Here is a 16906-nt window from a genome sequence, read left to right on the forward strand (position 1 = left end):
ACACACACGCACACACACACACGCACGCACACACACACACACAGACGCTTGACTCCATGTGACCGCATTTCATTTTTCACACATGCCAATTATTTGATGCATTCGGCATCATAAAAGTAGCAAAACTGCACATTAAACGGGAGATTCCTGATAGTTTTGGTTATATTGGTCGTTAGAACACACACACACACACACACACACACACACACAGCAGAGGACCACATGGAGCTCAACAGACTGTAAAACTGCAGCTGTTCATATCAAGAAGAATTTATACGTCACACACACATCTGCCTCTTCAAACCACCTCAGCTGACCCTGGTAAAATCAGGAGTTTAACCAGGCGGCAACCTCCAGTTCTAAAAAGTGAAACTGATGCTGAAGTGTCCTAAAACCTGCATTCTCTCTAGTGTCCACCAGGGGGCGACTCCTCTGGTTGTATAGAAGTCTATAGAAAATGACTCTACTTCTCTCTTGATTTATTCCCTCAGTAAACATTGTAAACATGAGTTTATGTCTCAATCTCTAGTTTCAAGTCTTCTTCAATACAGCATGATGTTCATTTAGTACATTATGCTCCATTTAGAGTCACACAGACCATAAAGCAGGGGATGCTTTAGGGCGGGGCTACACGCTGATTGACAGGTTTCTACGTCACTCCTCCTCAGTCCAGATATGGTCACTTCCTGTTCACTGGTTGGAAAAAAACCAGATGCGATGGCGAAAATGTTTAACTTCTAATCGGCATTCCACAAACCAATCAGTGACATCTCAACGACTATGTCCACCATACAATCTGTGAGTTTGATGCTTGACACACACACACACACACACACACACACACACACGCACACACACACACACACACACACACACACACACACACACACACACACACACACACACACTGGCCTTACCTGCGCTCACAGTGATGGCTTCTATGAACTGGTCTCTCCAGCTGTTGGTTCCTACCAGCAGAGCCAGGTTGGTCTTCTTTATCAGCTTGTCCACTGTGTTCTGCCGAAGGACAGAGGAATAATAATGGCGGTTAGAGGGAGACACTGAACAGCACACTGTGTCCTTCAGCAGCGCTCTCACAGTGTAGTTGGTATATTCACACACTCGGGCATCTCCACTGTACATGTAGATACAGTTCTGTGGGTTTGAACGACGTTCGGCTGCAGCATGAGTGTGATGCAGGTTGTTAGGGGATGAGGTTTATGAGTGAACCATTTCACTTCACACACATCTTTAAATGTTTGTCTTTCTGCTTTAGATTCATCTGCTTCTGCCCTCGTTCCTTCTCTCCTCTTTCCAGCCTTCTTTACATAATCCCTCTGTCCTTCCTGTGTTTTCTTCCTCGTCTCCTTCATTCCGTGTCTTTATATTTCTTTGTTGTTTTCTTCAAAAGGAAGAAACTGAGACACACAAACACTCACACATGCACACACACATCACACTAATTAGTGAAGCAGTGGGGATTGCTTCTTCCTTTTCTTTTCTCTTCAGAGGGAAACTGGGATCTTAATTGTGTTGAATGGAGCTTAGGGGTGTCAAGAGTGCGCCGCTGCTGAGTACACACACACACACACACACACAGGCACACGCAGACACACACACACACACACACACACACACACACACACACAGACACACACACACACACACAGGCACACACACACACACACACACAGCTTTATGTTGATTTATCCATAATCGAGGCTCTTATTTCGTGGTTCTGTGTTTCTGATGTTTTTCCCGTTCAGATCGTGTCTCTAGACTCAGCCGGTCTGCTGTGAATCACACGTGAGCTAATGCACACGTGTGTGCACGTGTCTCTGCAGACGTGCACACACGTGAAACTCTCAGGGCGTTTGCGGCTCAGAGGGAGAGCGGGCCGTCCTCTCGTCGGACGACTAGCGGAGCGATCCCCGGTTACAAGTGCTGCTGGGGAAGAGGCTGAACTCCAAATTGCTCCCGAAGGCTTCGCCATCGCTGCCAGTGTGTGAATGTTTACATGCTGATGATCGGCACTCTGCATGTGTATGAATATGTGTGTGAAGCAGCAGGATGTGGTGCCATAAACACCGTGAGGACCCAGCTGAGGGCAACATCGGTGCACTGACCCATAATTCATTGCTCAATGATAAATATCATCTCAGCCACGAGATGATCAACTCTGATCTCTGTGTTGACGAACAGAACGTCAAACAGCAGCACACACACACACACAGTGATGGTAATTACATCCACGCTCGTCTTAAGAGTCAGCGTGGGAGACGGAGAACAAGGACAGGACGCACACACTCATTCCTGCGTTGACGCGGTCAGTGAGTGTCTTTGAGAGACGAGGTGATTGTGTGTGTGAGTTTAGATCGAACATACGATGTGACCCCTGTAACAGTCAGTTGATGTGCGCTGCATCTCTTGAAACCGATTCCCTGTGTGTCGTGAGATCCTCCATTGGTCCATGTTGTGTGTGAACAGAACCGCTGCGTCATGACAATCAACTAATGCTGCCTTCAAGACAACTCCAAACAAGAACGTTTGCGACCTTCTAGAAGAAGTCAAATGAAGTGCCAAACTAAGTCAGAGCTCCTACTTGTGAACTAAATGAATCCATCCAGCTGGACGTCATGAGGTTAGTGCTGGAATGGAAGGTCCTGAGGGACCACTGGTTGGGAGGAAGATATTCTGCTGACAGTAAGCGATTTGTTCATGATCAAAAGGTTTTTTTCGTAAAAGACTCTTTCTTTATGTTTTAATACCCTCCACTGCGATGCAGTTGAAAGAGCATAACAGATCCAAGACCAATTACGAATCCGTCTTCTACTTCAGCACCACGGACAGCGCCGCGGCTCCACCAGCACACAGCAGCAGTGTTTGGCCGTTCACATGTCGGTTTGTTTTTTTGTGCATTCAAATCCACTGATGTCAATGTAGACGAGCGAACGACGCGCTCAACAGCAGAACACTAGAACACACGTTCTAAATGGTAAAACTAAAAGGCAACGTGAAGTGTACAATACATACCGTCACATAAAGAACTAAAGTCTCTGACCTCGTGAGCTGTTCCCTCCTCTCTTCCTTTGTATTTCAAAGTGTGTTCACTCGCCAAAGAAGCATCAGTTGGTCAGTCAGCCGTGTTTTTGTTCAAATACGTGAAACGCTGAGAGGAACGCAGCGCGAGTGAACTCAGAGTCGTGTGTGAGGTCGTCTCATTTGGAGCCAGTGAACCTAACATGTCCAAAAACGACTAATACGTCTTTTATAGTGTTGTGGAAGAGCGACTGTCAACGTACTGAAGGTGAATCAGACCACACAGTCAAACATGTGCTCCTGCAGACACACACACGCACACACACACACACACACACACCTTGAACTCATAGGATTCCTCTATGATGACCTCCAGTTTGACGTGGTCTCCCAGCATGGGACGGCCCATGTCAGCAATGCGCTGCTCCTCTTCATCTTTTCCCGCCAGCGCCTCTTCTTCCTCCTCCTCTTCCTTCAGCTGTTCCCCTGAAAAAACACCAACAAGTCAACGACCAATGGCACAGTTAGAAGAGGATTGGCAGCGTTCACTTTATTTCTTATCTCTCCAGGATGCTGTCCTGAGTCCTGAGTACACATGAAAGCAGACAGTAATATTTCATGAGGGTTGAAAGATAAAACAGACCATGCCGGTGATGTTGTAGATGTTGGGGAATGATCGACAGACAGAGCAAACAAAGAAAGTCGTTGATTAGAAGTAAAGTGGAAATTTGAGCTAGAAGTAGAATAAAATGATGAAACGTCCAACAAGAGCAGCTCGTTCTCACTGCAACGTTCCTAACATGTCTCAGGTGCAACTTGAATGGAAGATGTTTGTTCCTGCGTCTCTCGTCAACACTATGCAGTCAGGTTCCATCGGATGAGGAGCGATGAAGACAGAAGAGCTCTGTGCATGAGCTGCAGGATCACTGAACGGCTGCTGTGTTTGATGACTTGAGGAGTGAGACGGCGTTGACGAGAGATGCAGGAACAAACATCGTGTCGTCCAGTTTCAGCAGACATCTGAACGAAACACGTGGATTCTTAAAGCAGTGATCGACATTTAGTGTTCGTTAGTACAACAGCAATGAGGTCATGATGATGCAATGGCTCTGTAATACTTTAAAGCTCTGCAGCACAGCGTCTGTTTCACAAACAAAGCAAAACCTCTCAGGAAGCAGCTGATGGTGTTTCTGTAGAGACGAATCTTCAACACTGAACGGACTTTATTTACATGCTCCCCCTCGGTGGTGTCATCAGCAGACACAGGATGTCTTTCCACTGTTATGCTGATGATACACAGCTCTACATCAAAACTGCCCCAAGCCCCTCTGCAGCCATGTCACGTCTCACCTCCTGTCTTGGGGAGATGAAGGCGTGGATGAGCAACAACTTTCTCCAGTTAAACAGCAGCAAAACCGAAGCCCTCCTTGTTGCCACTCCACACCAGGTTCAGTCATCCTCCATAACTCATCTCACCTTCGACGGTCAGGTCACCCCCCTCGCCTCCACAGTCACTAATCTGGGAGTTAAGTTTGACCCACACCTGTCCTTTAATGACCATATACAACACCTGTGCAAAACCTCGTTTTATCATCTCAAAAACATCTCCAAACTCCGCCCACTTTAACCCGTCAGATGCAGAGAAGCTCGTCCACGCCTTTATATCCTCAAGACTGGACGACTGCAACGCACTGTTCACTGGGATCACTGGCAAGAACATCCAGAAGCTGCAATACATCCAAAGCAGCGCTGCCAGGATCCTGATGAGAGTCCGGAGGTATGAGCACATAACACCCAAATGAAAAGTGCGTTACAAATAAAATACATTATTATTATTATTATTAAGACTAGAGGAACGTTCTTCATAGCAGCTTTAAGATGCCTTGAAGTTATACGTTTTCTTAACTTTTTCATTTTTACAGCACGTTGCTCCGTTGTGCAGTTGAACACATGAAATGTACTGAAACCTTTTTTAGTCAATATTCAGTTTTGTTGTTGTTATTTTTGACTCAGGATTCAGGGAGCGTGTCTATCTGTCTGGATGAAACACGGGTCAATATGTGCCGACACGGGTGAGTGTGATGGTTTCACACCTTGTCAGGCTTTGATAGAGTCCCTAGTTCCACAGAAGTGATGCGAGACGACGGGGAGAGGAGGACGAGGAGGACGAGGGGTAAAGAGGAAGAGAAGGAGGAACGTCGACAGAGACGAGAGGAGTTTTACACCCTGTCGTGTTTGATGGGTTCAGGTTCCATCAAAGAGGCAGAAGATGAGGAGAGAGAGCGAGAGGGAGGGCAGGTTTCTACAAACCGTCTGCATACAAAGACAAGAAGGAGGCGCAGAGGGGGGGAACCTGTGCACCACGTCAGGGAGGAGACGGGCAGATGGAAGGAGAAAGAAGACGGGAGGAGACGCAGACTTTGACGGATTAAACAGAACAGCAGGGGACAAAGAGGAGGAGGAGGAGGAGGAGGAGGAGCTGTCACACTTTTTGGAGAGTCCCATTGGAGGAGACAGAATAGGAGCAGGAGGAGAAAGAGACAAGTGGAAGTTTGAACTTGTCTTGCTGGTCCACAGCGCAGGAGAGGAGGAAAGGAATGAGGAAAGAGTGGTGAGGATGTAGGTGAGAGGGATGATGGGAAATAAGGAGTAAGAAGAGGAAGAGGAGAAGAGAGGATTTGGGGGAGTAGACAACGAGAACGAGAAGAGGTAAAAGAGGAGGACGGCGAAGAAGAGGAAGCAGATGAGGAGGATGACGAGAAGAGGAAGAGGCGGGGCGTTTACTGGAGATGGACGAGCAGAAAAAGAGGAGGAGGAGGATGAGGAAGAACTGTCATGAACCGATTGAGTTGATAATACAGTAATGTATGGCATCATCTTGTATATTTATTAAAGTACTGTAATAATAACCAACAATCTCCAATCATCATTCATTGCTCATGTAAATGTTACTGTAATAAGATAGAAATAAATGAGTTCACGCTGTTTGGTGATTTGTTCAGATGAATGTGTATAAACAGCTCATATGCATAATGACGAATGTGTTATTGTTTCACATCAACAGAGGCTTCAACGAGTTTACATTACAGAAAATGTAAGAATATTCTGATGATCGGACTAAATACAGACACACTGATGATCTGGGGATCGATGTGTTGAAGTGGGAAGATGAGAGTGAAAGTAGGGAAAGAAAGCAAATGCTTAAACAAATGACTTGTTTGAAGAAAGACGAAACTGATGCAAACACACTGAGTAACTCTGTTTTTTCTCACACTCTCTATCCGAGCCTCACAGGAGCGAGCGGTCCCCTCCTGGACACGTGTTACCGACCTTCCCCACAGAATGGCGTTCTACAACCACCACCACCACCACAACGAGCACCTTACACAGATGACGGCGATGTGTCTGTGAGACGTGTTCTCTTTGCTTGCAAGCAAATAAATTGACTATTGCAACTTTGATCCTTCATCAAGAACTCTGTTTCATTTGACATTGATTTGTTAACACTGTAACACTCTTCTCCCGACAATTCATAGAAATATTCCACAACAATTTGGCGTCACGAACAGGATTCGCTGTCTGTCTATCAGGGCTCCAGAGGGACTGACCGGAGGAGAGGCATCTCCAGGAATCCACAACTGAAGTTCCTGTCTCATACCTCATTAGCCGAGAGAGAGAGAGCCGGCGGACCCGAGGGAGTTTCTGATTGACGGCACGCGAATCCAACGAAAAAGAATTAATTTCTACAAACGGGTAAGAAAGTTAAAATTCCAATTGTAAGAGTAATGGTAAAATTATACTAAGGTCATATGATTTAACAGACACAGATGAATGGTCAAGTAGTCATTTTGTTTTTTTTATTATTTGGGTAAAACAATTGTTTTTGACGTTCGTGTTTTCGTTTTAAGAATGTGGTTCATGTAAACTCCCTTTTTCATTTTCTGGCATATCACTATTTGCACGCTTCTTACATAGAAGACAGGATTGTGTTATACGGTGATGATTTAACTCAGAATAAAAACATTTTGAGATCGTAGACACAGATCGCTTGACTACAGATATAGGTTTGTTGTAAGACCGTTGTTATGCGCTAAATACGTGAATTCTACTAAAGTAATTGATAGAATAAGATTCGTGCGCCAATACGTGAATTCTATACTGATAGAATAAGACCGTGACAAATAACTAAACGTGAACTTCAAATAAGGTTTTTGCAAAATTTTTCCTTGGGAAAGAAATTAAGCCTTACGACGACGGTCGTATTGTAAAGATAACGTTAACGTATCCACGCCTGAAAGATGGGTGGTAAAGATAGTAAGTGCGCGGAGCCCTCGGGTCCGATAGTGGATGTGATGAGACAGAAATATGGAAACGGGTGTTTAGAATGCCTCACATACTGGTCAAAGGAGTTTGGTTTTCCTGAAAACGGCTCACTGAGCGCCGTTAAGCTCAAAATGTTAAGAGGGGATTTAGAAGGTAAATTGAAACAGATTAAATGTATGAAGAAAGTCAGAGTCAAAGACTTGGAAATGATCGAGAAAAACCAAAAGTGTTTGGTTAAGTGGGAAGATGAGAGTGAAAGTAGGGAAAGAAAGCAAATGCTTAAACAAATGACTTGTTTGAAGAAAGACGAAACTGATGCAAACACACTGAGTAACTCTGTTTTTTCTCACACTCTCTATCCGAGCCTCACAGGAGCGAGCGGTCCCCTCCTGGACACGTGTTACCGACCTTCCCCACAGAATGGCGTTCTACAACCACCACCACCACCACAACGAGCACCTTACACAGATGACGGCGATGTGTCTGTGAGACGTGTTCTCTTTGCTTGCAAGCAAATAAATTGACTATTGCAACTTTGATCCTTCATCAAGAACTCTGTTTCATTTGACATTGATTTGTTAACACTGTAACACTCTTCTCCCGACAATTCATAGAAATATTCCACAACAGTTGCTTCAGTAAGAAACGCTGTCACTTGAAAAGTCCAAATTTAAAACACTGTAAATGTGGAAAAAAATTCTTTAATCCACAACTGATATATATCGTTCTAAATATTAACAATGTATATAAGAATGAGTCTTCTGTCTAACTTCATCAAATATTACTTTTCTATGTGTACGTGTGTAAAAACGTCTCTTTAGATATTTAGATCTCAAATCTCGGCAGCATGCACGACACATTATAAAGAACTGCTCACGATGATGTCGTTTATTGAATTAAACATGTTGCGCGTGAGTGTTGCTTCTAAATATGAATCTCGAAATCATCCTCCACATTGACTGGTGAGGAACGAGTCACCGCTGGTGTGAAGGATATCTGGAGGGTTTAGTTTGTAGTTTTGTCCACAAAAGTAAATCAAAGGAACTAAATATGAGACTCTGGTAACGGAGCTACACGGTGATTGACAGGCGTCTCTACGTCACGCCTCCTCAGTCCAAATATGGTCACTTCCTGTTCACTGGTTGCAAAAAGCCAAGATGGCGACGGCGACCTCGAGGCTTCAAAACCTGAGTCTATAAACCAATGAGTCATGATGACCACGTCCACTTCTTATGTTCAGTCTATGGTCTTTATTAACGCCGGGTTAATATATACGATATCTATTATTGCATAACTGAACACACACACACACACACACACACACACAGAGGGCAGAGAAAAGGAGGATTAGAGGACAAAATGTAGTTCTATGTGTTCACCCGTGCGGTCACATGTTGCTATGCATGTTCCTCTACGAGTGTGTGTGTGTGTGTGTGTGTGTCTGAGGACATGGGGTCGTCACCCTCTGCAGGCTGCGCTGTGTTTTCAGCTGGCTTCCCTCTCAGCACTGCTCTCCCACCCAGATGACTGACGGAGGTTCACAGGCGGCAGTGAACTCTCCTCCGCCTCCCGCCGTCCCCGAAGCTCCTCAAAAAAGAAGAATCCTGCAATATCACAGGGTCATGTGGGAAGCTCTGAAGCCTCCAGTGAATCCAGACGAACACAGATCTCCCGCTGTGATCACGTCAGAGATTTATTTCTTTCAAGGACGAGTCCACCCTGCCTTCCCTGCACAACACTGCCTGACTGGATATCTGTCTCAACCTGCAAACATCAGATATCTGGCTGCACCTGCACAAACAAAGCGAAGCCGGATGAAAGTCACGCCTGCTCTCTGGAGGTCTGTTGAAAGGCCTTCGTTCTAGGACACGACGGAATAAACTGTGGCAGAAACAGAGGAGGAAACAGCTTCATGGAGACGTGAATCACACGGCTTCTTCATTCTCTGCTCAACAAATGAGAACTTGGAGCAGCTGCTGAATTATTTGTGCGGAGGCAGAATTTGGTCTGAAGTTTGGTGTGATTTACATGAAAAGTACACAAATATTACAACGTGTAGGAACTGGTCACACACCGAGGCTTGGTGAGTGTTTGTCTGCGTCTGATACGACACACGCGGCATCCGTTAGTTTCTCCACGAGGCTCTCTGGGCTTTCAACGAACTCCAACGTTCATCCACGTCATTGTTAGACGCTCAGAACAACTGACGTAGTTTAAAGAAAGAGAGAGAGTGTGGGCGAGGGAGGGGAGGAAGGATGCGTCGAACAAACACGGGACTCTCACACAGGAGACGGCAGTTCATGTCCCTCTGGAAACCAAGTCAACATTGACTTATTTCACCTTACTTTGTTATGTAACCTACGTACTTAACCAGTCACTTAAAAAGCATCTTATTTTAAAAACCAACAGTTAGGTTCAGGCAACTAAACCAACAGTTAGGTTTAGACAACTAAACCAACAGTTAGGTTTAGACAACTAAACCAACAGTTAGGTTCAGGCAACTAAACCAACAGTTAGGTTCAGACAACAAAACCAACAGTTAGGTTCAGACAACTAAACCAACAGTTAGGTTCAGGCAACTAAACCAACAGTTAGGTTCAGACAACTAAACCAACAGTTAGGTTCAGGCAACTAAACCAACAGTTAGGTTCAGACAACAAAACCAACAGTTAGGTTCAGACAACTAAACCAACAGTTAGGTTCAGACAACTAAACCAACAGTTAGGTTCAGGCAACTAAACCAACAGTTAGGTTTAGACAACTAAACCAACAGTTAGGTTTAGGCAACTAAACCAACAGTTAGGTTTAGGCAACTAAACCAACATTTAGGTTTAGGCAACTAAACCAACAGTTAGGTTTAGGCAACTAAACCAACAGTTAGGTTTAGGCAACTAAACCAACAGTTAGGTTTAGGCAACTAAACCAACAGTTAGGTTTAGACAACTAAACCAACAGTTAGGTTTAGGCAACTAAACCAACAGTTAGGTTTAGGCAACTAAACCAACAGTTAGGTTTAGGCAACTAAACCAACAGTTAGGTTTAGGCAACTAAACCAACAGTTAGGTTTAGGCAACTAAACCAACAGTTAGGTTTAGGCAACTAAACCAACAGTTAGGTTTAGGCAACTAAACCAACAGTTAGGTTTAGGCAACTAAACCAACAGTTAGGTTTAGACAACTAAACCAACAGTTAGGTTTAGACAACTAAACCAACAGTTAGGTTTAGACAACTAAACCAACAGTTAGGTTTAGGCAACTAAACCAACAGTTAGGTTTAGGCAACTAAACCAACAGTTAGGTTTAGACAACTAAACCAACAGTTAGGTTTAGGCAACTAAACCAACAGTTAGGTTTAGACAACTAAACCAACAGTTAGGTTCAGGCAACTAAACCAACAGTTAGGTTCAGGCAACTAAACCAACAGTTAGGTTCAGGCAACTAAACCAACAGTTAGGTTCAGGCAACTAAACCAACAGTTAGGTTCAGGCAACTAAACCAACAGTTAGGTTCAGGCAACTAAACCAACAGTTAGGTTGAGACAACACCAACAGTTAGGTTGAGACAACACTAACAGTTAGGTTTAGACAACTAAACCAAGTTAGGTTTAGACAACTAAACCAAGTTAGATTTAGGCAACAACACCAACAGTTGCTCTGATTGTTGCTCACATGGATGCATTTCATTTGAGTCTGCACCACATGTAAGACTCCTTACTGACTTTCCATTGGCATTATTTTCAGCCTGAGCTACATGAAAACAGACACCTCTTGTCCTGTACATGAAAGCAATAGATTGCTTCACAAGCTGCCGTGATACTGGTTGTTCCTCCTGTTCTCAGTAAAGTCAAACAGCGTTGCAGAGACCTGACTGAGCTACACTGGTTCCCTCCCGGTGTCTTCTAACCGTACGATGAGTAACTCCTCACATCAGCAGAGCAGATGTCACGTCCGCTGCTTGTTCAGTCAGAACATCAATCACGGCAACCGATGTTGCTTGCAGCGAAATAAAGCAATGCAAATTAAACAGCAACATAAACAAGGACAGAATAACACGAGGCTTTTATCGCAGGCTCAGAGGCGTTCACTCATGAAGTGCCGGTGTGGAAGATGAAACGGGATCTTACAGGATTCCAAGAAGAGAAGCCGACTCAACGTGAATCAACATGACAGAGTCAACGTGTTTCTGTGGGTTTGTTGCAGCGGCTGTCTCTGGGCAGGATGTTTAAAAGACGATCTGAAACGTGCCGGGTTGTGCCAAATTTTCTGCATCGAGAAAATCAATGTTACTTCACGAAAGCCTTTTTGTAAACACTAATACTAGGGAGAGAGAAACACATTAAGAACCGCCGCCTGCCACTGTTACTCTGCTACAAGTATGTAAGAAAGATGGAATACGGCGTTCAATCAGTTTCATGTTGCTCCTGCTTACTGGAAGAATATCTATCAGACTTTAGAACCACTTTAGATCTGACGCTTCTACACTTCTGCAATATCTTCTCACTCTTACGAGGATTCTGCTGCATGTCAAAAAGCCCAAAGCTCAATGGTCCGGAGACCGGACGGACATCTAAACTGACGTCTCAGTCAGGTTAAAGGTGAGCGATGTCAGGTCAACAAGTCAACAATATAACAAGTTTAGTGTTGTTTTTCATTCCACTCTTATCATTTGTTATTTGTGGGGAGTGTGAAGAGAGTAAAGTCTCTCATGGAAATATATTTTGAAAGTACATATATATATACACACATATATGTGTGTATATATATGTGTATATATATATATATATACACATATATATATATATATATACATATATATGTATATATATATACACATATTACACACTACTTCCTGTTTCCGACTCACATTAACATGTGTTTGGTTTCTCTTTTCGCTTCCAACGTAATATCACAGATATTGATGAATGCACATTGGTCTGAGTTTTGATGGGTGATAAGTCACAAGTGGAAAATCAGCTGTTTGCACAGCTTCGTATTACATGAGACGGATGAACACAGTGGAAAACAGATGAGCGTGTGACTGAACACACACACACACACACACACACACACACACACACACACACACATTATCACCACCATTGTGTCCTTGTTGCACCAATTTGACAGCGACGTGGTACATAACTGTAACAGCATTAAACATGCAGTTTAACGGCGTCCCTGAAGAGGAAAGGCTGTTTGTTATGATCCAGACTCTTCATCTCTCTGTCATCATAATTTAGGATTTATTCTGGTGACAGATTCTATGAGTGATCTTAGGAGACAAAGTATTGAGGAACTCGTCTCCGTCCTGTGAGAGCCGTGTGTCTCTGAAACATTCACGTTTCATGAGCTACGCTGCATGCGTTTGTCACATCGATATATATTTCCACCGTGTGACAGACAGCTTCAGTGTGTCTGATGCTTTCTCAACTCTTTCTGATGTGGAAACCTCTCCATGCTTTACTCTCTTTCTGTGCATTTGCTGCTTTAAAGAAAACATTCCAGACTTGTGCAAGTGATGCAGATATTGCACTCCGACTGCTGTGACTGCTGGTGGACTTGTTTGAGCGTACAAACACAGCCTTCCTCCTTTATCCCTTCAACCACCTTCTTGGAAGACCTGTTGATATCCAAGTCCTTCATCGTGTGCCTCCTCCTCTTCTTCTGGGCATGCATCTCTACTGAAGCCTTTGCAAACTGCTGCTTTGGTTTGTGTTCACCGCACAGAGCTGACTGTAAAAGGAGCAAAAGGTTGTGCGTCTAAAACTGCCATTAAAAACTAAATTGAGACTCATATTCTGAATGTGTATGAATCACACAATCAGAAAGTTCTGTTCAGAATAAGGCCGTAGTCTGAATATCCAAAGGGAATATTGACCTTAAACATCTGCATCGACTCTGTGAAACGTGTATGAAGGGTTGAGTGTGTCCCACTGACATACAGCAAGTAACACAGCTCATACTTTGACTTGTGTGGGCTGAAGGACATTAAAGCCACACTCATAGTGAACATTATCGCTTCTCATCCTTTTCTTTATGTGTGCCAGTAATCTACATCTTCAAACACCAGAACAGATGTGGCAGCATGAAAAAGGAAACAAGAGAACAAGGGCAGAGGAGGAGGAGGAGGAGGAGAAGAGGAAGAGGAGAAGAAGAGGAAGAGGAGAAGAGGAAGAGAAGAAGAAGAGGAGAAGAAGAGGAAGAGGAGGAGGAGAGGAAGAGGAGAAGAAGAGGAGAAGAAGAGGAAGAGGAGAAGAAGAGGAGAAGAAGAGAAGAAGAGGAAGAGGAGAAGAGGACGAGAAGAAGAGGAGAAGAGGAAGAGGAGAAGAAGAGGAAGAGGAGAAGAAGAGGAGAAGAAGAGGAAGAGGAGAATAAGAGGAAGATGAGGAGGAGAGGAGAAGAAGAGGAAGAGGAGAAGAAGAGGAAGAGGAGAAGAGGAAGAGGAGAAGAAGAGGAGAAGAAGAGGAGAAGAAGAGGAAGAGGAGAAGAAGAGGAAGAGGAGAAGAAGAGGAGAAGAGGAGGACGAGGAGAAGAAGAGGAAGAGGAGAAGAAGAGGAAGAGGAGAAGAAGAGGAAGAGGAGAAGAAGAGGAAGAGGAGAAGAAGAGGAGAAGAAGAGGAAGAGGAGAAGAAGAGGAAGAGGAGAAGAAGAAGAAGAGGAGAAGAAGAGGAGAAGAAGAGGAAGAGGAGAAGAATAGGAAGAGAAGAAGAGGAAGAGGAGAAGAAGAGGAAGAGAAGAAGAGGAAGAGGAGACGAAGAGGAGAAGAAGAGGAAGAGGAGAAGAGGAAGAGAAGAGGAAGAGGAGAAGAAGAGGAAGAGGAGAAGAAGAGGAAGAGGAGAAGAAGAGGAGAAGAAGAGGAGCAGCAGAGGAGAAGAAGAGGAAGAGAAGAAGAAGAGGAAGAGGAGAAGAAGAGGAAGAGGAGAAGAAGAGGAAGAGGAGAAGAAGAGGAAGAGAAGAAGAGGAAGAGGAGAAGAAGAGGAGAAGAAGAGGAAGAGGAGAAGAAGAGGAAGAGGAGAAGAATAGGAGAAGAAGAGGAAGAGGAGAAGAAGAGGAGAAGAAGAGGAAGAGGAGAAGAAGAAGAGGAGAAGAAGAGGAGAAGAAGAGGAAGAGGAGAAGAAGAGGAAGAGGAGAAGAAGAGGAGAAGAAGAGGAAGAGGAGAAGAAGAGGAAGAGGAGAAGAAGAGGACAAGAAGAGGAAGAGGAGAAGAAGAGGAAGAGGAGAAGAAGAGGAGAAGAAGAGAAGAAGAAGAGGAGAAGAAGAGGAGAAGAAGAGGAGAAGAAGAGGAGAAGAAGAGGAAGAGGAGAAGAAGAGGAAGAGGAGAAGAAGAGGAAGAAGAGAAGAAGAAGAAGAAGAAGAAGAGGAGAAGAAGAGGAAGAGGAGAAGAAGAGGAAGAGGAGAATAAGAGGAAGAGGAGAAGAAGAGGAGGAGGAGAAGAAGAGGAAGAGGAGAAGAAGAAGAGGAAAAGAAGAGGAAGAGGAGAAGAAGAAGAAGAGGAGAAGAAGAGGAAGAGGAGAAGAAGAGGAGAAGAAGAGGAGAAGAAGAGGAGAAGAAGAGGAGAAGAAGAGGAAGAGGAGAAGAAGAGGAAGAGGAGAAGAAGAGGAAGAGGAGAAGAAGAGGAGGAGGAGAAGAAGAGGAGAAGAAGAGGAAGAGGAGAAGAAGAGGAAGAGGAGAATAAGAGGAAGAGGAGAAGAAGAGGAGGAGGAGAAGAAGAGGAAGAGGAGAAGAAGAAGAGGAAAAGAAGAGGAAGAGGAGAAGAAGAGGAAGAGAAGAAGAAGAGGAAGAGGAGAAGAAGGAGAAGAAGAGGAGAAGAAGAGGAAGAGAAGAAGAGGAAGAGGAGAAGAAGAGGAGAGGAAGAGGAGAAGAAGAGGAAGAGGAGAAGAAGGAGAAGAAGAGGAAGAGGAGAAGAAGAGGAAGAGGAGAAGAAGGAGAAGAAGAGGAAGAGGAGAAGAAGAGGAAGAGGAGAAGAAGAGCTCAGCTCTGCGTTGTGTCACTTCAGGAAGTTGTGCAGCGCTGCTTTGCTTTGATTCGTCGCAGCGCTGCCTCTTGTTCAGTGCTTTCTCGCTCGCCAACTTCAAAGTGCTCTCGTCTGGGCTGTCGTATTGAGCGTTGCATAAAGTAAATATGATTCAAATTGCACGAACATGACAGCTGCTCCATGAAGTCCTGCCGGCAGTCAGGTCCTCGTTGTCTCTTTTCCTCCATTCTGTAGCATTCTGCACGTCCTGGAGATTACCTGTCAATCAAACTTCACTTAGTGCTGATCCTACACTACTGACTGCACACAGTGAACACGTCACTCATCTTCACGCGTCACTGAGGACGTCACACCAGAGCTGCTGCTCCGCCCAGTGAATCTCCACCGCGATCACCACACATCTCATGTGATTCATCTGGTGTTGTATCAATGGGAGACAAAGTGAATCATGTGATCGGCCTGTTGACTCAGGATTCCCCAAAACCTGATGAAGTGCATTCTCAGTGCTGATTGGCTGTCACACCTGTCCGCTCCTTCCTGCTGCGTCTCCATTGGGGGGTTTCGAGCAGAAGGTAGAAGGAGGACTGCTTATTGTACTCCTCCCGGTCTAAGATCCTAATGGCTATGCTCTTCCTGTAAGGGACACACACGTACACACACACACATAGAGGGAGGTGGTGAATGCATGCATGGTGACCAGACAACATGGCAAGGTATGTACACACACACACACACACACACACACACACGAGGTGGAGTCGTGGATGTGGTGAGATGAGATGATCCACAACCTGCTGCATGTTCACATCAGGAGGCACGAGAACAATCTGCTCCTCCGGGTGTTGAGAACATGCAGACGCTCTGGGGGGGGTCACGGGGTCACGGGGTCACCCCCGTCCTGACCTTTGGTGTCGTTGCGCTCCACCAGGCGAGGCTGTGCGATCTCCACGTAGAAGGTCTTGTTCTTCTCGTACTCCTCGTCGTCGATTATTTTCACCTTGATGATTTTACTGAGGAGGGGGAGGAAGAGGAAGAGGAAGAGGAAGAGGAAGAGGAAGAGGAAAGGGGAAAGGGGAAAGGGGGAAAAGAGAAGGCAGCAGAATGAGAGAAGGACAGACTGGAAAGTAGGAAATCAAGAGAAACCAGAAAAGAGCAGCGTCTGCTTTTCCCACAAGCATCGAAACCTCAAAAATGTGAATTTAAATTCGTCCAGCGAGTCTCGTTATGCGGTGACCTCGTGGTCCGGGCGGAGCTGCAGGTGTGAGATTACCGTGAGCCGGTCTACCGGAGCGCGAGATGGAGATCGATCTGATGAACTCGAGCCTCCGGCCTGGTTACTCACCAGAGTAACACTCACTAAACGAAGTCTGGCTGCAGAGTTCATCAGCTCGATTCCTCGCGTTGGCAGCTGAGCGCTCATCAGTTTGGTTCCAACAATCGACGCGCTTTCAGGATCCATTTTATATTTCACACATTTATTGCTCTCCACTTTCCCAAAGAATGTATTTGACAGTGAACCTCATTGAGGGCGACTTGTTCCTCAGGATTCATGTTCTTAATGCGCGAGAACAT

General features: G+C 44.9%; 1 protein-coding gene across 1 annotated transcript in view; it reads right to left on the reverse strand.

The window, feature by feature from the left end:
* Positions 1-16344, reverse strand: part of LOC306797528 (sodium/calcium exchanger 1-like) — a gene marked incomplete at both ends in the record, with an annotated part of 26204 nt that extends 9860 nt beyond the window's left edge. The window contains 4 exons of the mRNA XM_079297450.1: positions 918-1017; positions 3380-3525; positions 15858-15967; positions 16210-16344. Coding sequence (XP_079153576.1) covers positions 918-1017; positions 3380-3525; positions 15858-15967; positions 16210-16344 — 491 coding nt within the window. The remainder of the gene's footprint in view (positions 1-917; positions 1018-3379; positions 3526-15857; positions 15968-16209) is intronic.
* Positions 16345-16906: the final 562 nt, after the last annotated feature.

Source organism: Melanostigma gelatinosum (assembly GCF_949748355.1).
Source record: "Melanostigma gelatinosum genome assembly, contig: scaffold_280, whole genome shotgun sequence".
In the NCBI taxonomy this organism is placed as follows: Eukaryota; Metazoa; Chordata; class Actinopteri; order Perciformes; family Zoarcidae; genus Melanostigma; species Melanostigma gelatinosum.